This window comes from Narcine bancroftii, chromosome 13, assembly GCF_036971445.1.
Source record: "Narcine bancroftii isolate sNarBan1 chromosome 13, sNarBan1.hap1, whole genome shotgun sequence".
In the NCBI taxonomy this organism is placed as follows: domain Eukaryota; kingdom Metazoa; phylum Chordata; class Chondrichthyes; order Torpediniformes; family Narcinidae; genus Narcine; species Narcine bancroftii.
The window spans coordinates 25,738,376-25,765,873 of record NC_091481.1 but is presented as its reverse complement, the minus strand read 5'-3'; the positions used below and the strand labels follow the sequence as shown (position 1 = coordinate 25,765,873).

General features: G+C 37.7%; 1 protein-coding gene across 1 annotated transcript in view; it reads left to right on the top strand.

Moving 5' to 3' along the window:
- Positions 1 to 27,498, top strand: part of LOC138748173 (mucin-2-like) — a 77,814-nt gene that overhangs the window by 30,363 nt on the left and 19,953 nt on the right. The window contains exons 18-31 of the mRNA XM_069907947.1: positions 1,484 to 1,718; positions 1,800 to 1,861; positions 1,952 to 2,040; positions 5,469 to 5,617; positions 5,710 to 5,848; positions 6,148 to 6,252; positions 7,178 to 7,366; positions 9,691 to 9,936; positions 11,763 to 11,919; positions 13,720 to 13,845; positions 16,489 to 16,627; positions 19,067 to 19,095; positions 21,333 to 23,282; positions 24,462 to 26,215. Coding sequence (XP_069764048.1) covers positions 1,484 to 1,718; positions 1,800 to 1,861; positions 1,952 to 2,040; positions 5,469 to 5,617; positions 5,710 to 5,848; positions 6,148 to 6,252; positions 7,178 to 7,366; positions 9,691 to 9,936; positions 11,763 to 11,919; positions 13,720 to 13,845; positions 16,489 to 16,627; positions 19,067 to 19,095; positions 21,333 to 23,282; positions 24,462 to 26,215 — 5,369 coding nt within the window. The remainder of the gene's footprint in view (positions 1 to 1,483; positions 1,719 to 1,799; positions 1,862 to 1,951; positions 2,041 to 5,468; positions 5,618 to 5,709; positions 5,849 to 6,147; positions 6,253 to 7,177; positions 7,367 to 9,690; positions 9,937 to 11,762; positions 11,920 to 13,719; positions 13,846 to 16,488; positions 16,628 to 19,066; positions 19,096 to 21,332; positions 23,283 to 24,461; positions 26,216 to 27,498) is intronic.

Below are 27,498 nucleotides of genomic sequence, written 5' to 3'. Positions count from 1 at the left end.
TGGCAACTCTCTGTCTATTTTATGGTAGACAAAAGTTAAAGAATTTTATGTATGTTACATTCTAAATGAATTGTTACATGACAATAATCAAACCTTTACTTTTTGAAATAATAATCTGTTTTTCTATTTTTCTCTCCAAGTTGGATTATTCCACATTTCCCAGCATTGTACTTCATCTGTCAGATCTTTACCCATCTTAATGTAGTGTCTTTAACTTGAAATGTCAATGCTGTTTATCTTTCCACAAATTTTGCCTGAACTGCTGAGTTTTCAAAAGTTTTCAACATATGGCAGATGTTGTTAATGTGCAGCTTTTGATTTCAAGTCGTCAAGTCAAATCAAATTTATTTTCATCTGATTGTACAAGTCCAAATGATGAAACTACGTTCTCCGGCCCTCGGTGCAAAAACATGCAGACACACAACCAGATATAACATACATACAGGCAAATATATGCAGGACAAGTATTTTATCTGTAAAAATAAATAAATAAATATTGTTTTGTTTTTAAAAAATAAGAGTCTCAGATGGTTAGTATGAGCAGTTTGTTTGGTCGTTCAGCATTCTCACTGCCCATGGGAAGAACTGTTCCTCAGCCTGGTGGTGCTGGCTCTGATACTCTTGTATCTCTCTCTTCCCCTGTGGGAGCACCTGAAAGATGATGTGTTCAGGGTGGAAGGGGTCCTCAATAATTTTATGTGCCGTCTTCAGACAGCGATCCCGGTAGATCATGTCAATGGGGGGGAGGGGGGAGGGGGGAGGGAGGAGAGAAATCCAGTGAGGCTCTCTGCCACTCTTCTGGTCCTGTGGATTGATCTCTGATCCATTTATCTGCAGATTGACCTCTGATCCATTTATCTGCACCACACTGTGATGCATTGGCCAGGACTCACTCTCTCTCTCTCAATAGAGCTCCTATAGAAAGTTGACATAATAATGGTCGATGGCCTTTCCTGCTTCAGTCTTCTCAGGAAGTGCAGTTGTTGTTGCGTGTTCCTAACAAGTGAAGAGATGTTTAGTGTCCATTGAACATTCTCACTTTTAATATGAAAGAATTGTCATTGATGAAGTAACTTCAGGAGGTTGAACTTTGGATATTGCCCTGAGAATTTCTTTCAGCTTTTCTCCAGGATCTAAAATGATTTACTTGCAATAATTGCAATCACTTTTTGTTGTGATGTATGATTCCAACCATTCGAGAGTTTCCCCAGAACCTCATTGGATTTAGCTCCTATAACTCCAATATTATGTGTAATAAAGCCAGCAGAAATCTGAACTCTGTGGCCAATTATGTCCATCATATTCTCAGTGCCAACTTAACAGTTCTTTTTGAAGATAACAATATTGAGTCTGGTAACATACAATTAAGTACAATGTACTTATGCACCAAACTTTTTGCTTGCTGCAGCCAAACAAGTACTAACACTGACTAAGTCCTCAGATTAGCTCTCAATCTCTAGATCTTGTTTATTTTTGTTTTCAGATACAACCTGTGAGAACAATCAAGTTTTTGAAAATGACATGAGAATGTGTAACCGGACCTGCAAATCACTGTCAAAATTTGATTTCACCTGTGATGTGAAGGACACTCCAGTTTATGGCTGTGGTTGCCCTGAGGGCAAGTACATGAATGAAAATGGGCGCTGTGTTGATCAGAAAGACTGTTCCTGTTTTCACAACGGCATGTATCTTTTTCCTGGAGAGAAAAATGGTGATTGGTATGCACCTTTCTTAAAGTCCATTTGAATGGAATCATTAATCAAATGAAACTAGATACTTATATCTCTATTGTTTTTCAGCACTTGCCTGAATGGATTAATTATTTGCAATCCAACTATCGAAACCACCACTACACCAACAGGTAAAATTGGTAAAATTTTCAAACAGTCACAATTAGAAACAAGAAATGAAATCTCTACGAAATCGTTCTTTGTTTATTTTTGTTCCTCAGATTGCAAGGGAGGAAAAGAGTATGTTCATTGTTCCCCTGGAAGTAAGGCTCACTGCAGAAAGAAATGTAGTAACCTGGAATTATCATGTGTAAGTTGTATCAAGTATTATCAAGCTTTTTAAATTTGTATATAGTACATTTCTGATTATCTGAAATGCTTGGGACTGGACCCATCTCAGTTAAGCAGATTTATTTTGGATATTCGGGAATTTTCTCTAAGCAGACCAGTAGCATCAGGAGAACATTTGTATTGGCTGTCACCGATCCCTGCTACCTCCCCACTGCCATCTCCAATCCTGCCTGGGAGCCTGAGGTCCCTGCTCCCGCCTGAGAGCCCAAGGTCTCGCCTCACCTGTAAGTGGTAGGAGACTGCACAGGGATTAGTCCTCCAGCAGAATTTCAGCCACCCCGCTGAAAGGGTATTTGACAGAGGGAGCGGCTCAGGCGAGCGGGGACAGAGCATGGCTCAGGGGGGCAAACGGGGAGAGAGTGTGGCTCGAGTGGGTGAGCGGGGAGAGACCATGGCTCGGGTGAGCAAGCAGGAGAGAGCACTCTCAATTTAATTCAGTTCAAATTTCTAGAATGCCACAATGCAATTTATCACAAAGTTGCAGTAACTCATGGCAAAGAAATGGCAATTTATAAATAAATAATCAATGCTATCCTTTCCTTCACTGTGTAATCTGTGGATAAATGTCTCCTTTGTAAAAATGATTCCCTGTACCCCACTTGAGCATGGTGGATAAACAAAAATCAACTTTTTTTCAAATTGTGATGTCATGTCACACCCTGAAAAACTTTGGGATATTCGGAATTCAGTTAGTCGGAAGTATACTGGACTTACATCCACAGAAAATATAGAACAATAGCACAAAATAGTTTGCTTTAATTTGAACAAAACATACAGTTAAACAAGCCATTCCCATCAGAGGTTATGGTAACGTTACTGAACGTTATGTTACTGAAATAATATTGCAGACACTTGTTGGCAAGGACAGCATGAGAAGCTGGTACCAGTATCTGTGACCAAAATTTGTTGCAAAGCTCAGTTGTTTCATATCCCTACAAGAGGGAAATGAAATATCCTTGCCCAAAGTGATCTCTATGTGTTTCCTGGCCCACAGAATTGGGATTTTTTTATTCTGATCATGGCTCTTTAAAGGTCATCCTCAATTCAATGACAGTCAAATGCTTATTTTGTCTTAGATGCTCACATCCTGAAATGAAAACAAATGGGAATATATTTTGAATTGTGAATAAAGATATTAAAAAAATAAAGAACACTCTAAAGAACCAAAGATGTATTTACAACCAGAACCATTCATTCTGTTGTGGCTCAATATCCGCTGGTGTTTCCAACATTTTTTGTTTTAATTTAGATTTACAGATCTTGCAGTTTTTATGGTTTTCAATTACTGCAAAGAATATTTTATCATGACATGCTTGTCATATGTTTATATTTTGAAGGATATCCATATTTTTCCACATGGATCATGGAAATTAGCTTTTTTGCACTTGTGTTAGAAAATAAATATGAAAAATTCAGAGGAATTATGAAGGCAATGAATAAACCCATAGTTTTGTTTCTATTACCTTAGGAAATATATACTTGCCTTAAATGTGCTGTAGTAATTGGCATTTGATTGAATCTCTCAAGAAAAACCTCTCTGAGGAGAGATTAAATAGAATGGATGTATTATCTAGAACAGTAGTTTTCAAACTTTTTTTCTTTCCACTCACATACCACCTTAAGTAATCCCTATTCTTTAGATGCTCTGTGATTAGAAAGGGATTACTTAAGGTGGTAAGTGAGAGGAAATAAAAAGGTAGAAAACTATTGTTTTAATCGTACCTCATTGACTCGTGATGTGCACGGTTGCCTAACTCCAAAGGAAATGGGTCAATGACAATTTTTCTCAAGCAAAATATTTTACTGACAATTGGATCTAGAGCAGTGATCTCAACCTTTTTTTCCCCACTCACATAAGTAACCCCTTAACTTGAGACAGTGATCCTTCATTTCTGTCTATTCCAGCTAGGAAAATAATCCTTCTTGCATTCAGTCTGTACAGCAGTGAATACAATCAGGTGAATCAAATGTCCCCTCATCTGGCAGTTCAGTCTTGTCAATATTTATTGTACTCCTTTTACTGCAAATATAAACTTTCCTAGGTAAGGAGAGGAAGACTGCACACAATGTTCACCATGCAAACTTACCAAGCCTTGTGTTATTGTAGCAGATCATTCTTCTTCCTGTACTCTGCTCTTGCTATGAAGGCCAACATTCTTTTTGCCTTCTTTACTGCTTGTGGTGTATAAATATTGGCATTCACTGACTGATACATTGGAATACCTAAGTCTTGTTGAACCTCAATACCTAATCTTGTGTTACTTAAATTACATGATGTGTTTTGGTTTTTCTAAAGAAATGGATAACCCCACATAATACTCACAATTCTTACCTTTGTCACTTTTCCTATTTCCATTCATTCATTGATGCTTCCATGCATGTTCCTTATAATTCACAATCCAACTCAGTTTAAAGTCATTGGCAAACATCAAAATATTTAATTTTATTTCCTTATCCAAATCAAAATCATAATATATTTTGAATTGGCCATCTGCCACCCCCAAAATATGCCCATTCAATTCTTTGTTTCCAGTCTGCCAATTTTAAATCTATATCAATATAACACTGCCAAAATTAAACACTTAAATTTTGCACATTCATCTTTTTTGAGCAACTTCTTAAAAGATTTTCTGAAAGTCCAATTTATATCCATCGCTTCTTCCTTACGCTTTCAAAAAACTCCAACCGATTTGTAAATCACCATTTCCCTTGTAGAAATTAATGTAAACAGTGTCAATTCCTATTCATTATTTGTCACAGAATCTAGAATATTTCCCTCTACTGATGGTCAGCTAACTGATCTATTTCTCTCTCCCCTTTTTAAATAGTGGGATTACATTTGCCATCCTCCAATATACAGGAACTATTCCATAATTTGTTAAATTTTGGAAAAACAAGGTCAAGATTCCTTTATTGTCATGTAATAGTACAAAGAGTAGCCATTAGTATACCCATCTCCCCTTACAGTAACCCCAATGTGTGTCACTGAGTATCTGTGAATTCGCCTCCAGTCCCCCCCCACCCCCGCCATTTCCATGGTCACCTCGTCTTTATGTTATGCACATTATCATATCTTAGGGAAGTATCAGCTATTAATTTCTCCAACTGTATTTTCTTACTAAAACAATCATTTTTCATTCTACTGCTTTGCTAACATTTCTGGAAAGTTACCTACATTCCTTTCTGTGAAGGCAGAACCTAAATTTTTGGTTAATTGCTCTACAATTTCCTCATTCGCTGGTATTAATTCTTCCTTTTCAGTACAGTGGAGCTATGCTGGATTTCATTAATCTTTTTTCTTCTTATTTATAGAAGCTCATTTATGTTTTTTGACATCATTAGACAAATAGTTTGAAGAAGTCATATCAATTTTCTCTTACTTAACAGCCAGACAAATGTGAATCTGGTTGTGCTTGCCCAGAAGGTCAGGCCGAAGATGACAAAGGAAATTGTGTTTTGTCTGAAAATTGTCCTTGTTCATTCGAAGGAAATAGTTATGCCAAAGGGAAAGTAATCCAAAATGATTGCAACAAATGGTGAGGACAAACAAATGTTAAGATTGATAAATTTCATGCATTAAACAGTGCCTGATATTATGGCACCATTTTGATCATTCTTTATATTTCAGTACATGCCTGGGCGGATTTTGGAATTGCATGAAGAATCCATGTCCAAAGACATGTAAAGTTTATGGGGAAGGTCATTACATAACTTTTGATGATAAACAATTCGCATATGAGGGTAATTGTGAATATATATTTGTTCAGGTAAGTTGGAATGACTAAAATTTATTGTACTAGTTAGAGGAAATTATTCATATATTTGCATCTAATATGATATTTAAACAGATATTACAATACTCCTTACCAATATCTAAATAAAAACATTATTCATTGAAATTCTTTTTCAACCCAATTGTAAAATTAATCATGTTAAGGGTTTACAAATGAAATTATTTGTTTATTTTTCTCATTATATTAACATGCATATTGGTTTGATTTATTGAACTGTTTACATTAATATAAATTATAAACACTGTATTTATTTAAAGCTATGTTTTATTTAGGACTATTGCAACGAGAAACCTGGTACCTTTCAAGTACTTATAGAAAGCATTCCTTGCTGTGAAAATGGAGTGACATGTTCAAGAAATGTTAAGATAATTTTTCAGGTATATCTCCTAGTTTACTACTATTATCTAGCTCAGGGACCCCCAAATTTTTTAGGCCAATGACCCTTTCTTGGAATCCTTGATCCTTCATAGACCCCCAGACATGCACAAAACTAAATAAATAAATAATCAGATAGATGTGCAGTTTCCACCGCCAGTGGGCTGATATCGCCTCAAACCGTGCATCTTGGCGCCTCACAGTTTGGCGGGCAGCAACCTCCTTTGAAGAAGACCGCAGAGCCCATCTCACTGACAAAAGGCAAAGGAGGAAAAACCCAACACCCAACCCCAACCAACCAATTTTCCCCTGCAGCCGCTGCAACCGTGTCTGCCTGTCCCGCATCGGACTTGTCAGCCACAAACGAGCCTGCAGCTGACGTGGACTTTTACCCCCTCCATAAATCTTCGTCCGCGAAGCCAAGCCAAAGAAAAGTGAGGGAAACTACATACTATATGCATGGTGTCTGGGCCTTCCAGCAACAACCCAAACTTTGTTACAATCACCAAGTAACAAATCTGCAAATTCAGGAAGCAAGTGATTACAATAAGCAGTAGAAAAAAGTATTTTCTTCTGGCCGTGAAGATACCAAACGGAGCTAGGTCCAAGTCTTCCACATCGGTAACGATGACTCCATTCTCAACATTGGGTGCGGTGCCATTCGCATGCAAGAAGTTGCCTTGGGCTCCCAGGCAGGAGTGGGGACGTCAGGCTCTACAATTCTTTCGACCACAAAAGTTCAATTGCCCCTTCCCCCCACTGGCATTTATTGACCCCCCCTGACATTTTTCAACCCCCTCTTTGGAGACCCCTAATCTAGCTATATTTCTACTTTTGATAAAGTTTTCAAAATACAAATTTTGATGATAACTATTCATGATCAAATCTATTATTGAGCATTTATTTTCTTTTTGTTTTGTCTTTTAGGGAGAAGAACTAATTTTGGAAGATGGGAAAGTGAAAGTGTCAAAAACAAATTTCGTTTCAAGATGCAAAAATGAATCCTATTCAATTCACACTGTTGGGCTTTATTTGATCCTTACATTTTCTGATGGAATCACTGTGATTTGGGACAAACACACAAGACTTTCAGTCACACTACAAGAACACTGGATGGTCAGTAGGATTTTGAATTTAAATATTCTCTCTTGAATAAATTTGTAATTATTTTTACTGAATCTAGACAAATGATGTGTTGTTACAGAAGAGTGTAACATGATTGTTAGTAACGTGGTGAACAGAGAGAAAGATCATTGTACTTAATTAGTTGAGAACAAGTATCAGATAAAAATCAGAACATTACTCTCTGAACCAAAGCATATGATAATGACATTGACAAAGAAGAAGACGATCACACTGGTAAAATGCTATTAAATATGCAACAATAATAGATCAAATTGAACAGGGAAAGGGGTAGATATAACCCACACAAAAGAAAAGGAAATCTTGATTTTCCCCATCATAACTCAATGCTCTGTTAGTTTCTCTCAGATCATTTAAATTTTCAGTGGGAAAAAAATACATCAGGAGTCAGTTAAGTTGAGCTGGTTAAGGATTAATGTTCATGACCAGTAAAGTCCCCAAACATGTTCATGCAATGTTGAACTATTTGGGAAGAGTTCGGGGAGGTGCTCTGCAACTATATCTTGATCCTGGTCAGCACCAAAAGAGTGTATTGTGTATGAGGATTGAAGGACTGTTCTGTTCTTGGCCTGATTCAAAGCTTCTGTTTGGAAGAGCTGAATTCTTGCTTAGGACATACATAGCTCCTAGGTTAGAGGTTTCAAAGTCTAACCAAAAATATTACTGGCTAGAAGAGGAATATTGCTTAAATAGAAAGAGGGCTTTCCACCCATCCAGAGAAAATGGTTACTGGATATTATGTCCTTTCTAAGTTTGAAAAATATCAGAATAATGTTCGGAAAATTAAGATCTTTTTTGATAAGGGGTCCATTCATATTTGGAATGATCATGGTGTGGGTATGCAGTAATGGATGTGTTTCCTCAGATCTCCAGAGGCCTTTTCTTGATTTCAAGTCTGCTTGAATACCAATTTCAACCTTGATTGGTGGATTTGGTTAGATTTTTATAATCAACCTTCTTTCCTTTTTCTTTCCTTTTCTACTCACAATACTTTTACTATTCACTATATGTTTAAGTTGGAATATGAGTCCATGTATTATTAGTTCTATATGATATTATTATCAATCCAAATGTCTATTATATTTAATTTATATGGACTTGTAATGTATGGTTGTATGATAAAACTCAATGAAAGTAATTTTAAAAAAGAGAGATTTCAAAGAATTTACACGGGTCTAAGTGACAATCACAAAGTGACTGAGTCCTTTTCCTGAGTCTATGGTCCATAGTCTAGCATTTGAGCCAGGGAATTTACTCTGTCAAGGTCTTTAAGGATTTTATTTTTCAATGTGATCACTTTTCATTCTTTGGAAATTCAGAGAATATGAACACATTCTGCTATTCCTCTCAGACTTCCTTTAAATTTCTCATTCTTCATCTTAAATATGCCATCTCATTCTGGGTTCCCCTGACCTGGGAAAAAGATCCTATCTTTTGGCCTGCAGGAAAAAGAATTTCAAGGTTGTATGTGATGTCATGTGTGTACATTGACAATAAATTTGAACTTTGAACTATCTAACCTATCTGTGTTTCTTATAATTTTATACACCTATGAAGATCATCCCAGAGCTTCCTACAATCCAGTGAGAATAAACCCAGCTTGATCAATCCTCTTTTTGACATTACACTCCCATTCCAGGCAAGATCCTGGTGAATTTTGTCTGCACTCTCTCTTACTATTTTTTTTAGACATACAGCATGGTAACAAGCTATTTCAGCCCAAATGTTCGTGTTGCCCAATTTACACCCAATTAACCTACACCCCTCAGGTACATTCCGAATGGTGAGAGGAAACTGGAGTCCCAGAGAAAACCCATGCAGACACGGGGAGAACGTAGGAACTCTTTACAGACAGCGTGGGATTCGAACCCTGCTCCCGATCGCTGGTGCTGTAAAGGCATTGCGCTAAGTGCTAAGCCAACTGTGCCACACTATCATAACATTCCTGTAGTGTTATGGCCAGAACTGTATTCACTATTCAATCTGGACTAACTAATGTTTCGTGCCACTGTAATGTGTTGTCCCAATTCACGTTCTCACTATTATGCTCAATTGTTTTTTTATCCCCGTCCCCTTGATTAATCAAGAAAGTTCAGGCATCGCAGCTGAACTGTTTTATTTAACATGGACAGGCATGATTAAATGTTTGAACAGATAAATGGCGTATATTTGTTGGCTGAAAGCACATAGTTCTGGTGGAGTATGTCAGCTTTCCTAGTTTATTTCGAACGTCTGACTTTGAACTGTCTGATTGACATTCTTCACAATATTTTGTTTATTTGTAATTTCCACAATAGAATAAAGTGTGCGGTCTCTGCGGGGACTTCAATTCTAACACCGAAGATGATTTCACAACAAAGTTTCAAATGTTAGCAATCAATTCCATTGATTTCGGCAACAGTTGGAAATCTAGAGATTCTTGCTTAAGTTCACCAAATCAAAAATTCCCTTGTGAGGAAAACCCATTTTGCTCTCCATGGGCAGAAAAAAAATGCTCCATAATTAATAATGTAAATGGAGAATTTCAACCGTGTCACAATAAGGTAAGATATTATAAATCTGCTCTTTGAACTTTCAGAATTTGTAATATTATGCTTGTAGCTGTAGTAACAAATCTAGTTTTATGTGGTAAATTTCTGAAAAAGTGCAGTTCTGTATATTAACTATTAAATAATTGGTGCACCAGGTGGCTGAAATATCTATGAAATCCAACTTTTCCACTGGTGCTTTGAGACAGCTATCAAGAGCTATTTCGTTAAAGGGTTTCAATGCTTGTACTTGCTGAACGTTCGTGTGAAATATGGGACTGAAATAGCCACATGAGCAAAGCTGACAATGCCTGAATTCCGTAATTGAGTGTGTAATATGTAACTTTTGCTGCCTTTTATTGCCAAAGCTGTCAGGTCGCTGCCACTCTAGCTAAAAAAGGTAGAAATCGACCCTTGGCTTTTCATGAGTGTCGGAATAATCATTTCATAAACAGCTGAAGTTGATAAGTTCATTTAGTGCAGAAACTACATTGCAGAAGGAAGAGTAGCACCCTTTGGACAGGAAAACAGAATGAAATTGATTCCCATAAACAATTCAACATTCTATTTTCCTGAATACGAGCTCCTCTACAACGTATCAACTATTTGATGCCACACACCACAAGATTCCTTGCATAATCTCTTAGTGTTGATCAGTTCCTCTCATGTTCAAAAAACTCACACATCCAGGAAGATGATCAGCGAGGTCATCACGAAGCGGATGACTGGATTCAGCATATTAGCGATGTGCGGAGGGGAAGGTATATACTAGGGGAGAATAAGAAAAAAATGGCAAGCCAATATTTCACTAACTAATCTTTATCATGTTTTGTAAAATAAGTTGCTTAAAACTAGCGGATACTTTGGCAATGTAATTTAACAATGTGTACAGGCTAACTCTGTTTAAGAAGACTGTTTAATCAAGCATCTTTAGCAAAATTGGGCAAGAAGATAATCCCCCTGCCCCTCGTCATTGGGCAACCATTTCTATCCTGCATTGGTTTTTTTCACTTGACATCCAACACAAGAAGTGATTTCAAGCTGCATGTGTGTTCCAAAACCAAATGAGATTCAGTTGAACTATTCTAGTATTATCTGAATCTGACTGATCATCTGAGGCTACAGACAGTTGAAAAGTAATCCATATTAATATTAAACTTCAATTAAATCAGTACTTGGAGAATTGTGTGCAGTTCCAGTCACCACTCTAATGGAAGGATATGATTGGATTGGAGAGAGTGCAGAGAATAACAAGTTCATCTGACTGTACATATACAGCCTAATGAAACAGGGTTTCTCCAGACCACAGTGCAGACTCATACACAAACATACATAATAATTCTCCAGGATGTTAACTGAATTGGAAAACTTTAGTTATGGGGAGAGATCAGATAGCTTGGATTTCTTTTCCCTGGAATGAAGAAGACTGATGGGTGACCTGATAGAGGTATATAAAATCATGAGGTATATACAGGGAAGATAGTCCAAATCTTATTCCCAATGTGGGGTTATCAAAAACAAAAGGGCATAGGTTTAACTTGAGAGGAAGAAGTTTAAAGGGGATTGGAGAGGGAATTTATTTTTTACACAGAGAGTGCCTGTTTCCTTCAAGTGATGGTGGAAAAGAAATCTCAATCTGAGCTGAATGGAAAATAATGGTCATATTGAGTGGCGTCCAAACACTGTCATTCCTGAAGTTCTTCGTAAGAATTTCTGAGCATCTGCAAACAAAAAATGTTTACATTCTTCACATCTAAAATAAATATCCTAAATGTTTAATTGAAGGGCAGTGTACCTTTTTTTTTAAAGTTGATCTGATCTCTGAAACTCTGGCATAACAGGTTGATCCTGGTCCATACTATGATGCTTGTCTCAAAGAAGCTTGTGCCTGTGATAAGGAAGGAAAGTATCTGGGTTTCTGTACTGCTGTGGCAGTATATGCAGAGGCTTGTAATAAAGCTGGTGTTTGTATTCGCTGGAGAACCCCTGAACGATGTCGTAAGTCTAATTTATTCGTTTCATTAAAATGTTAATTGAAACTGCAGTAAGACTCCAATAAGGTGATGTTTATCCATTCCCCATTCATTTCCTGGATCACATTGTCTGTGCTCCTTTTCATTCACTGTGTCCTAATTCCTGCGCTCCCTATCCACGCTTCATTGCCGTGATACCTGCACTCACTTCGATCACCAGGCCGTGTTCCCACACACTCCAGCTACACACAGATTCTAGTTCCAGTGCTCTCTGTCCTCTTGCCAGCACTTCAGTTCATGCTCTCTTTGAAGCCCCTTACTCTGTTGGCTACTCCCTTGAAATTTGTCTGTTTTAATTTTGGGTGTTCCCATTAAATATATTGAATGTTATTGCATAACATATTTTAAAAAGCCTTTTAGTTTTTATACTAATAAAATAACATACAATCGTCCAGAAAATCTGCAATCTTTCACCATCAGAATTTCAAGGTTGCTGGATTCATGGTGTTTTACTGTATTTTATTAGCAGCTTAACTTGTCAGTCGTCTCAAAGTTATAGACTTTATTCAAGATGAATGAAAATAGTGGTTTTTTGATATTTAATTTGATAATACTAACTTAATAGATTGGCATTTGTTGGGAATGAACATGTGGAGGTCTGGAACTTGCTGACATAACTTCAGTTGCAATTCTCTGACCCTGTTACAAAAAAATATGTTTGTACAATGTCCAGCTGTAGAGCATGAGCTTGCAGTAGATCCCTCATGCTCAAATGGGAAATCTATTTTCTGTGCCAATTCAAATTGGTGCATAGAGAGAGAATCCATTCACTGATATGATGAGGAGTGCTTGCGAAGCTTATAAAGAATAAGGTTGTTTTTAATTAATTTTGATGTTTATATGTATTAATTGTTTGTGAGGAATTTCTTTATACCATTTTAAATTAGTCAGGTATTTAATATTTTATTTTTCTTTTGTTTGGCAATTTCTGTATGGACTTTCAGGAGAATTCAATGTTTTTCACAGATTTGACAGTCAACAAAGCCTGAAAGCATTGTTTACATGACCGTCAGTTTACTCCTGTTTAGTGACTGGAGCTCGTGTGGCCCACCAAAAGACAATTATTATATATCTCAGGGATCCACCACTTTGGATCAGGATGGCTTCAGTCAGTAATATGAAATTAAATTTTAAATTTAAATTTAGACATAGAGTACAATAACAGGCCATTCTGGCCCATGAGCTCCTGCTACCCAATTACACCCAATATACCTTCAACCCCCAGTACGTTTTGAACAGTGGGAGGAAACCAGAGCACACAGAAGAAACCCATGCAGGCACGAGGAGAATGTACAAATACAGTATAGAGAGTGCTGGATTTGAACCTGGTTCGCTGGCGCTGTAACAGCATTAGGTTAATCGCTACACTAAACATGCTGCCTAATTAACAATTGAAATAAGAAGTTTATCACGTAAATTAATGGCCAGCATGGACGATTTGCTGATGGTGGCAAGTTCAGGAAGACTGATCGTTTTTAAGTCCCTCTTTAAAGTATTGTCTCATTTTTATGCTGTGCATGCCTGGAATGGTTTGTATCAGTCTTTTGGGCGATGACCTGCAGTTTTTCTTCTTGTTAGTTGCTACACATACCTTTTATGATCCCATAAAATAAATCATCAGTCAAAGATTTGGAGAAGTGGTAACAATTTCCAGTCTATTACATTAGTGTTTGGATTATGACATGAAGTGACACTTTTTAATCATTATGGGTATTAAATCAGCTACTGACGACAATACACTAACTCCTTATGTTTTACATTGCAGCTGTATACTGTGACTATTATAATGACAACAATGCATGCAGCTGGCATTATCAGCCATGTGGAACATTAACAGCCAAAACGTGTTCAGATCATACAATTGGAAAGAAGTTCTCTGCAGTTTTAGAAGGTGGTTTTATTTCATAATTTTACCACAGTTTTGTTGTACTGAGGTGATTCACTGCTTGTTTTCCCCTTAACGTTTATGCTGATTTTAATCAGATGAAAAATCCTTTTTTCTGTTTCTGTTAATATCTCAGTGGTGCGTCACACACAACTAAATTCAAAATTCAGTGTCTTGTGAGAGGCACAAGTTCAGATTTCGAGGACATAGGGAACAGTGTTGCTTTTAGTCTCTGGAGATTTGTATGTTGAAACGTGGCTTCTACTCGCGATTTATGCTTGTCCTTTCTCTGGAAACATTGGGGAAACTAGATACGTACATTTCACTTTTCCCCGATGCATATTTAAAGTTAAACGCAGAATGTAGGAGCAGACTAATATGTAGGCCAGATTGCTTTGAGGAGGAAACAGTCCCTTTTTTTTTTCCTGAAGCAGTTAGATTTTTAAAAATAAAATGGGAACAGAATTAATGTTAACCACTCAGAAGGCAGAGTAAATCTGAAAATCTGCAGCTGATCATAAATCTGTCATTTGATCACCAGCAGGGAAGCACAATTCTCTGCAAATTTCTCAGTTCTTAGACTTGGATATTAGCTCTTTGAGCCTCTACCCAGTTAACATACATATTCTGTGGACCAATTAAAGACAATTTAAAAACCAACAGGGCACCAGATGGTAAAGTATAAATAATTTAATTTTCTGATTTAAATGAACATAATGTTGTGATTGCAAATACATTCCTATTTTATTTTTTCTTATTTTACAACATACTTTTTAAAGTAGGTAGTACTTAGAAAATGTTTTTTTGTATTAGGGAAATAGTGCTGACAAGTTTATTTATCATTGGATAAACTCCTGAATACAACGCGACAAAACAGTGTTCTCCGGTCCTTGGTGCAAAACACTGCAAACACACATACAGATATAACACACAACAGGCAAATGATACATATGCACAGTACATATATACAAATATTATAATAAATAAATGTTATTGTTAAATAAATAACTGTGTCACGGAGGGTTTGCTTGAGCATCAGTCATTCAATCACTTCACTGCCTGTGGGAAGCTGTTTCTCAGCTTGGTGATTCTGGCTCTGATTCTCCTGTAGCTCTTTCCCAACAGGAGAAGCTCGAATGTGCTGTGTGCATGGCCAAGGGGGGTCCTCCTTAAACAACGATCCAAATATATTGATGGGGGGTGGGGGGGAATCCTCTCTGCCACTCTTATGTTGCTGATTTGATCTCCGATCTAATACTCTACAGCAACCATACCACACTATGATGCAGCCAGCCAGAACACTTGATAGAGCTACTGTAGAAAGTTTTCAGTGTGGTGGCTGGTAGCCTTTCCCGCTTCATTCTTCTCAGGAAGTGCAGTCACTGTTGCATCTTCCTCAATAGTGAGGAGATGTTATGGGTCCAGAATCGATGACTTCTTAAGTGGAAGAACTTGATAGTCTTTACTCTCTTCTCTACTGAACTATTAATGTGTAGGGGAAGATGTTCCACCCTGGCCCTCCTGAAGTCCACAATCATCTCCTTCATCTTGTCCACGTTGAGACTCAGGTGGTTATTCTCACACCATTTCACGTGTCATGTAGCTCATCATTGTTGCTGATATGGCCAATTACTGTCATGTCATCTGCAAACTTGCTGACTCTGTTAAAGCTGGATCTGGCGTTGCAATTGTGGATCAGTATATGAACAGCCCACCTCATTGACAAAAGACGAAGGAGGAAAGACCCAACACCCAACCCCAACCCACCAATTTTCCCCTGCAACCATCTCTGCCTGTCCCGCATCGGACTTGTCAGCCACCAACGAGCCTGCAGCTGACCTGGACATTACCCCTCCATTAATCTTCGTCCGCGAAGCCGAGCCAAAGAATATGAACAGAAGTAAGCTGAACATATAGCCCTGAAGTGTGCCCATACTCAGAGCAAAAGTACTCATCATTCTGCTGCTGACATGAACAGACTGTGATATTTCCATTGGAAGGTCCAGAATCCAGATACATCCCTATTTCCATCTATAATTGTTCATATAAAGGTGATTGTAAGCTGCCTGCTTAAACCACTGCAGTCCTGTCACAGTTACCATTGGCTTGTGAGTTCAAGGATTTAGATCCAGTAATGATGATGGACTAGCAATGCAAATTAGGATAGAATGCAACAGCTAATGTGCTTAAAGTCCTTATCTTTCCTGAATATACATTTTGCTGTTTTGCGAGGTGACATTGGAATAATATTGACGGGAAACTACAATGCATGTTGCTGATGGTATACTCTGCAGGCACATGGTCAGTGAGGTGAAAAGAATGCAGATATAGGGGGCCAGTTAATCAGATTGCTTTGTTCTTGGATATTGTCAAATTTCTTAAGACTCGTCGGAGTTGGTGAAGTAGCTTGGCAATGTCAGGATTGAGTCACTTGCTTCATGAAATTTAGGCTCTATCCTACTGTTGTAACCACAGTATTTATGGGTCTTGTCCAGTTGAGTTACAATTTTGACCCACAGAATGTTGACAATGTGAGAATTCAGTAATGTACTGTAAACAGTAATGTAAATAAACTCATGAACTAATCTATTAATGCTATAATAAAAGTTTAATATGGCATACTAATTTTAAATTATTTCTAATGTTTAGGCTGTTATCCAAAGTGCCCAGAATCAGCTCCTTATCTGGATGAAAATATCATGAAATGTGTCAAACTAGATCAGTGCACTTGCTATTTCAATGGTCAAATTTATAATGCATTTCAAGAAATAAATGGCTGTGAATACTGGTAAAGTACTTTCACAATTACTAATCTGTAAATAAATAATCGTGTTTGTTGAAGCACCAAAAACAAGGAATCAAATGTATAAAATATTAACTAAGAAATTAGGACAAATTTATATCCCAGGGAGTGGATTGAATGTGAAACATGCAATCACAGGGTGTGGTTGAGGCAAATAGCATAGTTGCATTTCAGAAGCTGCTTGGTGAATACATGAGGGTAAAAAGAAAAGTTAACAATATGAAAAAAAAAGTTCTTAAATTTATTTTTTTTTAAACTTAAACAGCACGGTAACAGGCCATTGTAGCCCATGAGCCTGCGCTGCCCAATTACACCCAATTAACTTATAATCCCCGGTATATTCCAAATTTTGCCTCACCAATGTCATAAACAACGTCAACATAACATCCCAACTCCTGTACTCAATAATTTGACTTATCTTTGCAATTTTTTATAATAAGCACATTAATTTAACCATTTTTGGTGTGGAGATCTCATTTTGGTTTATTAATCCATGGAATTGAGTATTTGGGCTTGTATTTTCCAAAGATAAATAGTGGCAATGACAACTGACACAAAATATGTGGAATTTCCTTCATATTTTTCAACAATTCTCATCGTCTTTAAAAAGTGAATATGTGCATTTGAGGAAAAGTATTTTCAAAATATATTTCACCAAACAGGAATGGAAAAGGTTTAGATTCAGACAGGTACAAATGAAAAAATTACCATATCATACAAGGCAGTGGTGGTTTCATGTTGATTAATGGGTACATATCACTTCTAATTGATATGCAATGATATCTAAAGAGTTTCCCTGGCACCCATTTGAGTGGCAAAAGTTTGGATATGGTTAGCCATTGAGATTCAAAAATAATACATAGTCCCATATCTAGGTTTGAATGTGTAATAGTTAAAATGTTCTACATCATTATAATGATCAGATTAACACATTAACAGAAGAATTTCTCTCATTTCAACAATAGACATTAGACAATAGGAGCTGGAGTAGGCCCTTTGGCCTGTCGAGCCAGCACCGCCATTTTACAGATCATGGCTGTTCACTACCATCAGTACCCCTTTCCAGCCTTATCCCCATAACCCTTAACTCCTTTGCCCACTAGAGTCTTATCTAACTCTCTTTTGAACATAATCAGCGAATCTGCCTCTACCACCCTCTGTGGCAGAGCATTCCACAGATTCACACTTCTCTGGGTAAAAAAATGTTTTCTCATCTCCGTCCTAAAGGGCCTACCCTGTATTCTTAAACTATGCCCTCTAGTCCTCGTCTCCCCCATCATTGGGAACAAGTAATCCGACTTCACCCTGTCTATCCCCCTGATGATTTTGTATACCTCAATCATGTCCTCCCCTCATCCTTCTAAACTCCATCGGATACAAGTCCAGTTTTTCTAGCCTTTCAGCATATGTCAACCCCGCCATCCCTGGAACTAACCTTGTAAATCTGCACTGCACACCCTCTATAGCTAGTATGTCCTTCCTCAAAATTGGAGACCAGAACTGGACGCAATACTCCAGGTGGGGTCTCACCAGGGCCCTGTGCAACTGCAGAAGAGCGTCTCTGTTCCTATACTCCAATCCCCTCTTTATGAAAAGCCAACATGCCATCTGAAAGTTTATTCTGGAATTGATATTATATTTTGTAGTTAAATCATAAGTAGTTTGTAGAACTATCCTTTAGTAATAATAAATCAATAGTTTCTTTCACCCCATGTTTGATTTCTGCATAATATTCATCCCTCAGGAGGCCTTATGATGGTAATTTAATCCTAAATAATTAGAGAGCAGAAGTTCATCTACAATTTTAAAATGGTTTGATTGTGTCATTAGTATGCAAAGAAATACTGTAGTTTGAAGCAGTTTGGCCTTCTGAGAATATTGGAAGTATTTCCTATTCATCATTGGTGAAAATAAGGGCTGTCCTGGTGTTACAATTAGCACAATTACATTTAAAATGTACCCATACTCTCACCTCATCCACCTGTCCATTCACACACAAAATGGCCAAATTACAGTTTTAAAATGGCCTCAAATGCTTGGGTATTGCGTTGAACACAAGTGAAAATGGTGCAAAACAAAATTCAATCTACATATATTCTGTCTTTTGGAAAAATGTACTCTTTCAAAGGTGTTTTTAGTTCTTTCAGTGTCACCTGAAAAGAAATTATTTTGATGAGAAAACTTAAATGACTCCTGGATACAATTGGGTTGGTCTTCAAAAAAGTTGTATGTTTTTTCTCATCAGTGAGTGACACAGAGTTGGTCATGTACTTCTGCTCTGCTTCCCTGTTGTATAAATTTACTGAATGTACCATCGACTTGGTTTAAAGGCGACTGTAGATAATATGGAAGCTCTATAGAGAATGATAAATTTGGACTTTGATTTCCTAAAGAAATATCATAAAATCATTTCTTATTTTACAGCAAATGCATTGAGGGAAATGTTACATGTGGTGAGTAATTTTTCTTTTTAAATAAAACATTTACATGAATACATCGTAAATAAATAAGTATTTGATAGATGTTAAGAATTTCTTTCTTCTGCATTTGTGATAACTCAAGTAGCTTATAAATCAACTTTATTATATATATTTTTTTTAAATTCAAAGCAATAACCCGTGGATGCTGGATATCTGTCAAGCAGCATCTACGGCAGGGGAAACCAAATTAAGACTGTATTGCAGATGGATAACCTTCATCAGAACACATAAGATAAAAAGGCCTCAAACTGTTACCTGCCAAGTATTTCAGCTTTTTTTTTGTTTTGAATGTATTTTAGAAAAATACATTTATCCTACAAAAGATTAACCCTTACTTCAATTTTCAACCCATTGTAATGATTATCATTACATTTTCTGTCACCAGTGATATTGGTTCCTTTGGTGTGTTTAATGCTATAATTTCTAATCCTGCTGGCTCTGTTCCTCTATTGGGCACTGACAGGTACACTTTAATCCCCACAAATATTCACCATGAATATTCCATTAGTTAAACTGAAATCCTCTTTATGACATCCAAATTATACTTCTAAAAAATTGCAGAGATTTGTTTTTCAGAATAAAAAAAATTTGAAGACTATTTTTCAAATCTCCCATGTGTGCAGGTTTTTTTATTAAATTTTTAGCAGGTCCCTAAATGAGAGACATTCAAAATTAAAATAGTAGCTTGCATATTGGTGTGAAGTAACACTCCTTCAGCTTTTAAAAGTATGAACTGTATGATTTGTTCAGATTTTATGCCTGGTCTTGACATTCATGAATTGCATCATCAAGACCACTAATTGGTGGATTGAAGCCAGTAAGCCCCTAAAATTATACTCATTTAAATTTGTGTCTAAATTTTGGACTATGGTTTTGTGATATTTGGATTAATCTAGACCATTTTACAAAAAACAAACAGAACTGAATAAATGAGTTTCACATTCTGAAACTATTTCCTTTTTCTTCTAAATAAGATTGATTGGTTGATGAATTGTGTTGTCAAGGTTAGTTTTGTCAATCCCATGACAAGTAACAGAATAAAACAAGGGATTGCATTCTATTCTTGATGAGAACACCCATTGTCTAACATTTCCATTAAAAAATATATTTTTATTGATTTTAACAAAACCCTTTACACAAGGAATATCAATGATAACATAAATCAAATCATATATCTATGTCTCGTATCGATTGAAAATTAGAAGCAGAACCATAAATTATTACATTAACTTATTTTGTTCAGGACATCAAAGTCTATAATTATAATAATTATTATGTCCAAAATCAATATTGAATACAAAATTTATACAAATAATACTGTAAAATTCCCTTACATAAGATATTTTACACTTCTCTGATGTGATCATGTTGTTCTGTGATATGATCTGTAATCTGTAGTTAACCCCCTCCCCCTTTGCTTGTTTGTCTTAATAATAAAATGGAAAACAAAAAGGAAAAAAACATTATCCCAACTAATCTACCCCCTCCCTCTAAACAAGGTTATCTGTATGTGAATCATATAACGGCTCCAGACACCGTGTCGGGAATCCGCGGAGCATCCACACCACTTAAATTCTCAGATTATGATAATAATCCATGAATGGACCCCACATCTTATTAAATTCAGACTTGCATCTTTAATATTAAATCTATTTTTTCCCAAACTTAAATAAGACATGATATCATGCAGCCATTGAATGTGAATGGGTGAAACATTGTCTTTCCACTTCAACAAAATTGCTCGTCTAGATATCAATGAAGCAAAAGCAAAGATCTCTTCTGGATTATGACAGAGTTATATCCTCTTCTAGAGAAAAACCAAATAAAGCAATCAAAGGACGTGGTTCTAATTTAGTCTTAAGAATTGTTGATAATGTTTGGAAAATCTCTTTCCAAAAATGTTCTAAGTTCGGATCCGCCCAAAACATATGAATCAATGAAGCTTCAAAACTTTTACAGTTATCACATAATGGATCCATATCAGGATCATATTTTTGACATTAATTTCAGAGCTTGACAAGTGAAGATGTCAAGCTATGAAACTAATGTCAAAAGGATGTCATAATGTGGTAGTTTTGAATATTCTTGTTAAACTCTCAAGAAAATTGTATGTTATTGAGACCCAATGCCACAGTTATTTAGCAGCTATTTCCTAAATATAATTGACACGCAATAATATATTTATTACTGTCTCAACAATCTTTTTTCAGAAGTTACAACTCCAGCAACATCTCCAACAACATTGCCAACCACAACATCAACAACACTCTCAACAACATCAACACCCACACCATCAACTTCACCAACAACGGAGTCCACAACCTCAACACCAATACCAACAACACTCTCAACAACATCAACACCCACACCATCAACTTCACCAACAACGGAGTCCACAACCTCAACACCAATACCAACAACACTCTCAACAACATCAACACCCACACCATCAACTTCACCAACAACAGAGTCCACAACCTCAACACCAATACCAACAACACTCTCAACAACATCAACACCCACACCATCAACCTCACCAACAACAGAGTCCACAACCTCAACACCAATACCAACAACACTCTCAACAACATCAACACCCACATCATCAACCTCACCAACAACAGAGTCCACAACCTCAACACCAATACCAACAACACTCTCAACAACATCAACACCCACACCATCAACCTCACCAACAACAACACTCTCAACAACATCAACACCCACACCATCAACCTCACCAACAACAGAGTCCACAACCTCAACACCAATACCAACAACACTCTCAACAACATCAACACCCACACCATCAACCTCACCAACAACAGAGTCCACAACCTCAACACCAATACCAACAACACTCTCAACAACATCAACACCCACATCATCAACCTCACCAACAACAGAGTCCACAACCTCAACACCAATACCAACAACACTCTCAACAACATCAACACCCACACCATCAACCTCACCAACAACAACACTCTCAACAACATCAACACCCACACCATCAACCTCACCAACAACAGAGTCCACAACCTCAACACCAATACCAACAACACTCTCAACAACATCAACACCCACACCATCAACCTCACCAACAACAGAGTCCACAACCTCAGCACCAATACCAACAACACTCTCAACAACATCAACACCCACACCATCAACCTCACCAACAACAGAGTCCACAACCTCAACACCAATACCAACAACACTCTCAACAACATCAACACCCACACCATCAACCTCACCAACAACAACACTCTCAACAACATCAACACCCACACCATCAACCTCACCAACAACAGAGTCCACAACCTCAACACCAATACCAACAACACTCTCAACAACATCAACACCCACACCATCAACCTCACCAACAACAGAGTCCACAACCTCAACACCAATACCAACAACACTCTCAACAACATCAACACCCACATCATCAACCTCACCAACAACAGAGTCCACAACCTCAACACCAATACCAACAACACTCTCAACAACATCAACACCCACACCATCAACCTCACCAACAACAACACTCTCAACAACATCAACACCCACACCATCAACCTCACCAACAACAGAGTCCACAACCTCAACACCAATACCAACAACACTCTCAACAACATCAACACCCACACCATCAACCTCACCAACAACAGAGTCCACAACCTCAACACCAATACCAACAACACTCTCAACAACATCAACACCCACACCATCAACCTCACCAACAACAGAGTCCACAACCTCAACACCAATACCAACAACACTCTCAACAACATCAACACCCACACCATCAACCTCACCAACAACAACACTCTCAACAACATCAACACCCACACCATCAACCTCACCAACAACAGAGTCCACAACCTCAACACCAATACCAACAACACTCTCAACAACATCAACTCCCACACCATCAACCTCACCAACAACAGAGTCCACAACCTCAACACCAATACCAACAACACTCTCAACAACATCAACACCCACACCATCAACCTCACCAACAACAACACTCTCAACATCAACACCAATACCAACAACACTCTCAACAACATCAACCTCACCAATAACAGAGTCAACAACATCAACCTCAGCAACAACTTCAACAATGCAAACATCACCATCAACGACAATATGTAAGTATGGGCAAGAAAGTAAGTGGAAGCTGGGGGGTGGGATGGTGGGGGTGTGGGGTGCTTACAGTATATCTTGGAAGCAATGGGATAAGTTTATATTACTGTAGAACCTAACACAGCATTCTAAGTGTTAGTTCCAAGTGTTCCTGAGAAAACTAATATTAAACTTACTATAACAAGATTCCTTCTGCTGCTCTGCCCATTCAAAAAATTCAGAATCTGAAATCAAAATTTATTGACATGTGTCACAAAATTTATGGTTTGTGACAGCATTAATGTGCACTAAATGTGCTGCCATTGTAATAAATTACATTTAAAAATAATAAATTAGTTGAAAAAATGTGAGGTAGTGCCTGTAGTCCATTCAGAAATCTGATAGTGGAGGGGAGGAAGCTATTTTTGTTCCATTAGGTGTTCATCTTCAGGCTCCTGTATCTCCTTCCTAATGGCTCCAATGAGAAGAGGGCATTGCCTGGGTGGTAAGGGTCCTAGATGGTAAAGGCTGTTTTGTTGAGATACGGCCTTTTGTCCATTCACTCCATTGAGTGAACACTAATGCCCATGATGGTGCTGGCTGAGTTCACAATTCCCTGGAGCCTTTTCCTGACCTGTGTATTGGCATCTCCATACCTCCATGCAACCTGTCAAAATGCTCTCCATGGTACACCCGTAGAAATTTGTAAGTTTATCTCCTCAAACTAACGAAGTATAGCCAATGGCAAGCCTTCTTTAAATTAAAGTATCACTAGTAAGTGATCAGTAAAGTATATAAAGTAAGAACAGGAATTGCCAATATGCCTTCTTGAGGGTACCCTCCCATTCAGAAAAATCATGGATCAGTTCACCATTGTCAAACATAACTTTATAGCTTGATCTTCAAACTCTTCAAATACATTCACTTTCCTGAGAATTAACACATATCTAGGCTGATATTTTTTGTGTAATATTAAGGGAATTATTTTTTTCTGGTGCAACTTAAAATTAATTGAATCTCTGACTTTAATAAATATTTGCAAAGAATAATAGGAAAATTCCAGTTTTACGAGACAAGTTGATCACTTATTTTGTTTTTGGATCCTTAAAAATAAACAAACACCTTTCATTAGAATAGAGGATGCATTTCAAACTATCCTTCATTAGATCTAATACTTTCTCCTTTTACCTTTTACTTTACAACAGCTAATTGTGCAGGTAAATGGTCAATCTGGAGGAACAGAAATGAACCCAACATTACAAATAGAGGAGATCATGAAACACCAGAGGGTCTCTGTCATTACAATCTATCACCAGATAATATTCAATGTCAAGCCATTAAATTCCCCAAAACACCAGTATTAAATACAAGTAATAATGTGATTTGTTCCTTACCTGGAGGACTTAAATGCACCGTATCAACTACTGAGTTCATGTGCCCTGACTACAGAATTAGAGTATGTTGTGTATTCAGTACAACAACTCCAAGGACCACAATTCTGACAACTACCCCAGTTCCAACAACCAGCACAACTATTTTGACATCATCAACCATGATTCCAACGACCAGCACAACTGTTTCGACAACTCCAACAACCACCATTCCAACAACCAGCACAACTGTTTCGACAACTCCAACAACCACCATTCCAACAACCAGCACAACTGTTTCGACAACTCCAACAACCACCATTCCAACAACCAGCACAACTGTTACAACAACTCCAACAACCACCATTCCAACGTCCAGCACAACTGTTACAACAATTCCAACAAGCACCATTCCAACGACCAGCACAACTGTTACGACAACTCCAACAACCACCATTCCAACGACCAGCACAACTGTTTCGACAACTCCAACAATCACCATTCCAACAACCAGCACAACTGTTTTGACAACTCCAACAACCACCATTCCAACAACCAGGACAACTGTTTCGACAACTCTAACAACCACCATTCCAACAACCAGCACAACTGTTTCGACAACTCTAACAACCACCATTCAAACAACCAGCACAACTGTTTCGACAACTCCAACAATCACCATTCCAACGACCAGCACAACTGTTACAACTCCAACAACCACCATTCCAACGACCAGCACAACTGTTACAACAACTCCAACAACCACCATTCCAACAACCAGCACAACTGTTTCGACAACTCCAACAACCACCATTCCAACGACCAGCACGACTGTTTCGACAACTCCAACAACCACCATTCCAACGTCCAGCACAACTGTTACAACAACTCCAACAACCACCATTCCAACGTCCAGCACAATTGTTACAACAACTCCAACAACCACCATTCCAACGACCAGCACAACTGTTACAACAACTCCAACAACCACCATTCCAACGACCAGCACAACTGTTACAACAACTCCAACAACCACCATTCCAACGACCAGCACAACTGTTACAACTCCAACAACCACCATTCCAACGACCAGCACAACTGTTACAACAACTCCAACAACCACCATTCCAACGACCAGCACAACTGTTACAACAACTCCAACAACCACCATTCCAACGACCAGCACAACTGTTACAACTCCAACAACCACCATTCCAACGACCAGCACAACTGTTACAACAACTCCAACAACCACCATTCCAACGACCAGCACAACTGTTACAACTCCAACAACCACCATTCCAACGTCCAGCACAACTGTTTCGACAACTCCAACAACCACCATTCCAACGACCAGAACAACTGTTACAACTCCAACAACCACCATTCCAACGACCAGCACAACTGTTACAACTCCAACAACCACCATTCCAACGACCAGCACAACTGTTACAACTCCAACAACCACCATTCCAACGACCAGCACAACTGTTTTGACAACTCCAACAACCACCATTCCAACGACCAGCACAATTGTTTCAACAACACCATCAATCTTTTGTCCGTGCAATGTGAACAAAGAAAAACTGGTGAGACTTTGCAATGTAATAGTTTAATGTAGACCAAAATGTATTGTTTTGGAGAAAAAGAGTTGTCGATTTTGACTAAATTACTCATTTTTTTCCCCTGCATATTTTCTCTGAGGCAATTGGTATTGTTCCAGCTCAACAAAGATGTTTATGCATAACATTTTGAGGACTTCATATTTTTCCTGAAAAATATTAAATTTCAAGGAATAGTGAGGAAGAATTCTGAAAACCCATTTAAGTTTTCAATCCATGGCAACATTTTAAGATAACATTTACTTGGGAATGATCATGCTTTGCTGTATTTTTGTAAGCTGTTCATGAGAGTTAAATTAATCCCCCTTTTTCCTTCTGATTCTGTTTAAATGATAAAAGTTTGCAAAGAGTAAGACTTTCCCCATCATTTTCATTTGCAACTTTATTTTTTCTTCTTCAAATACCGTATCTTTGTGAATTATTTCATTGTTTTCCATTGCTCTCTGTAAATTCTTAGCACTGTTTTCATTCCCCATTCAATATTTTTTTCTCCTTAGTTCAGTTGCTTCCTATTTACATTCATATTCCTTCAACTACTTTAACTGTAGATACTGTTTCCTGGTCTCCACTGGACCATCTTTACCATGAGTATGCCATCCCTTTACACCTGTATCTCATCAAAAGAGTCTAAGGCCACTTTGCTTCTTCATTCATCAGAAGTGCCATGTTCCATTCAAATAAACTCATTCACATTGCTAAACTCCTACTTACATTAAAGAACTTTTCCTTCAAATCCACTCACTTTCTCCAAATTAAAACAGAAGCCATTTTCCCATATGCCCAAGCTACATATGTGCACAATACATGGAATACTAATTCAGTTGTCCTTAGCCCCAGTCCTTCAGCTGTTTCTCCAGTACATGAACAATTGGTTGGTATTACTTCCTGGTCTCAAGCAGAACTGGACAATTTATTGACTTTTGCTGCCATTTTCCATCTTGCTCACATCTTCGCATTGTGAACATTCAGTTATCAATCTTCAGGGTGAACTACTGCATCCAATGCTCCCCTTGTTCCTCCTCTACATCAGAAAGAATGGGCACAGACTGGGAGATCGCTTTGTTGAGCACATTCGCTCTGTCCACTGCAATAACAGGGACTTCCCAACAACCATGTATTCTAATTCCACACACCATTCCTGCATCCACATGTCTATCTATGACCTCATGCTCTGCCAAACCAAGAATGTCAGCAAATTGAAGGAATAACACCTAATATTCCGTCTGAGCACTCTCCAACCAGACGACATT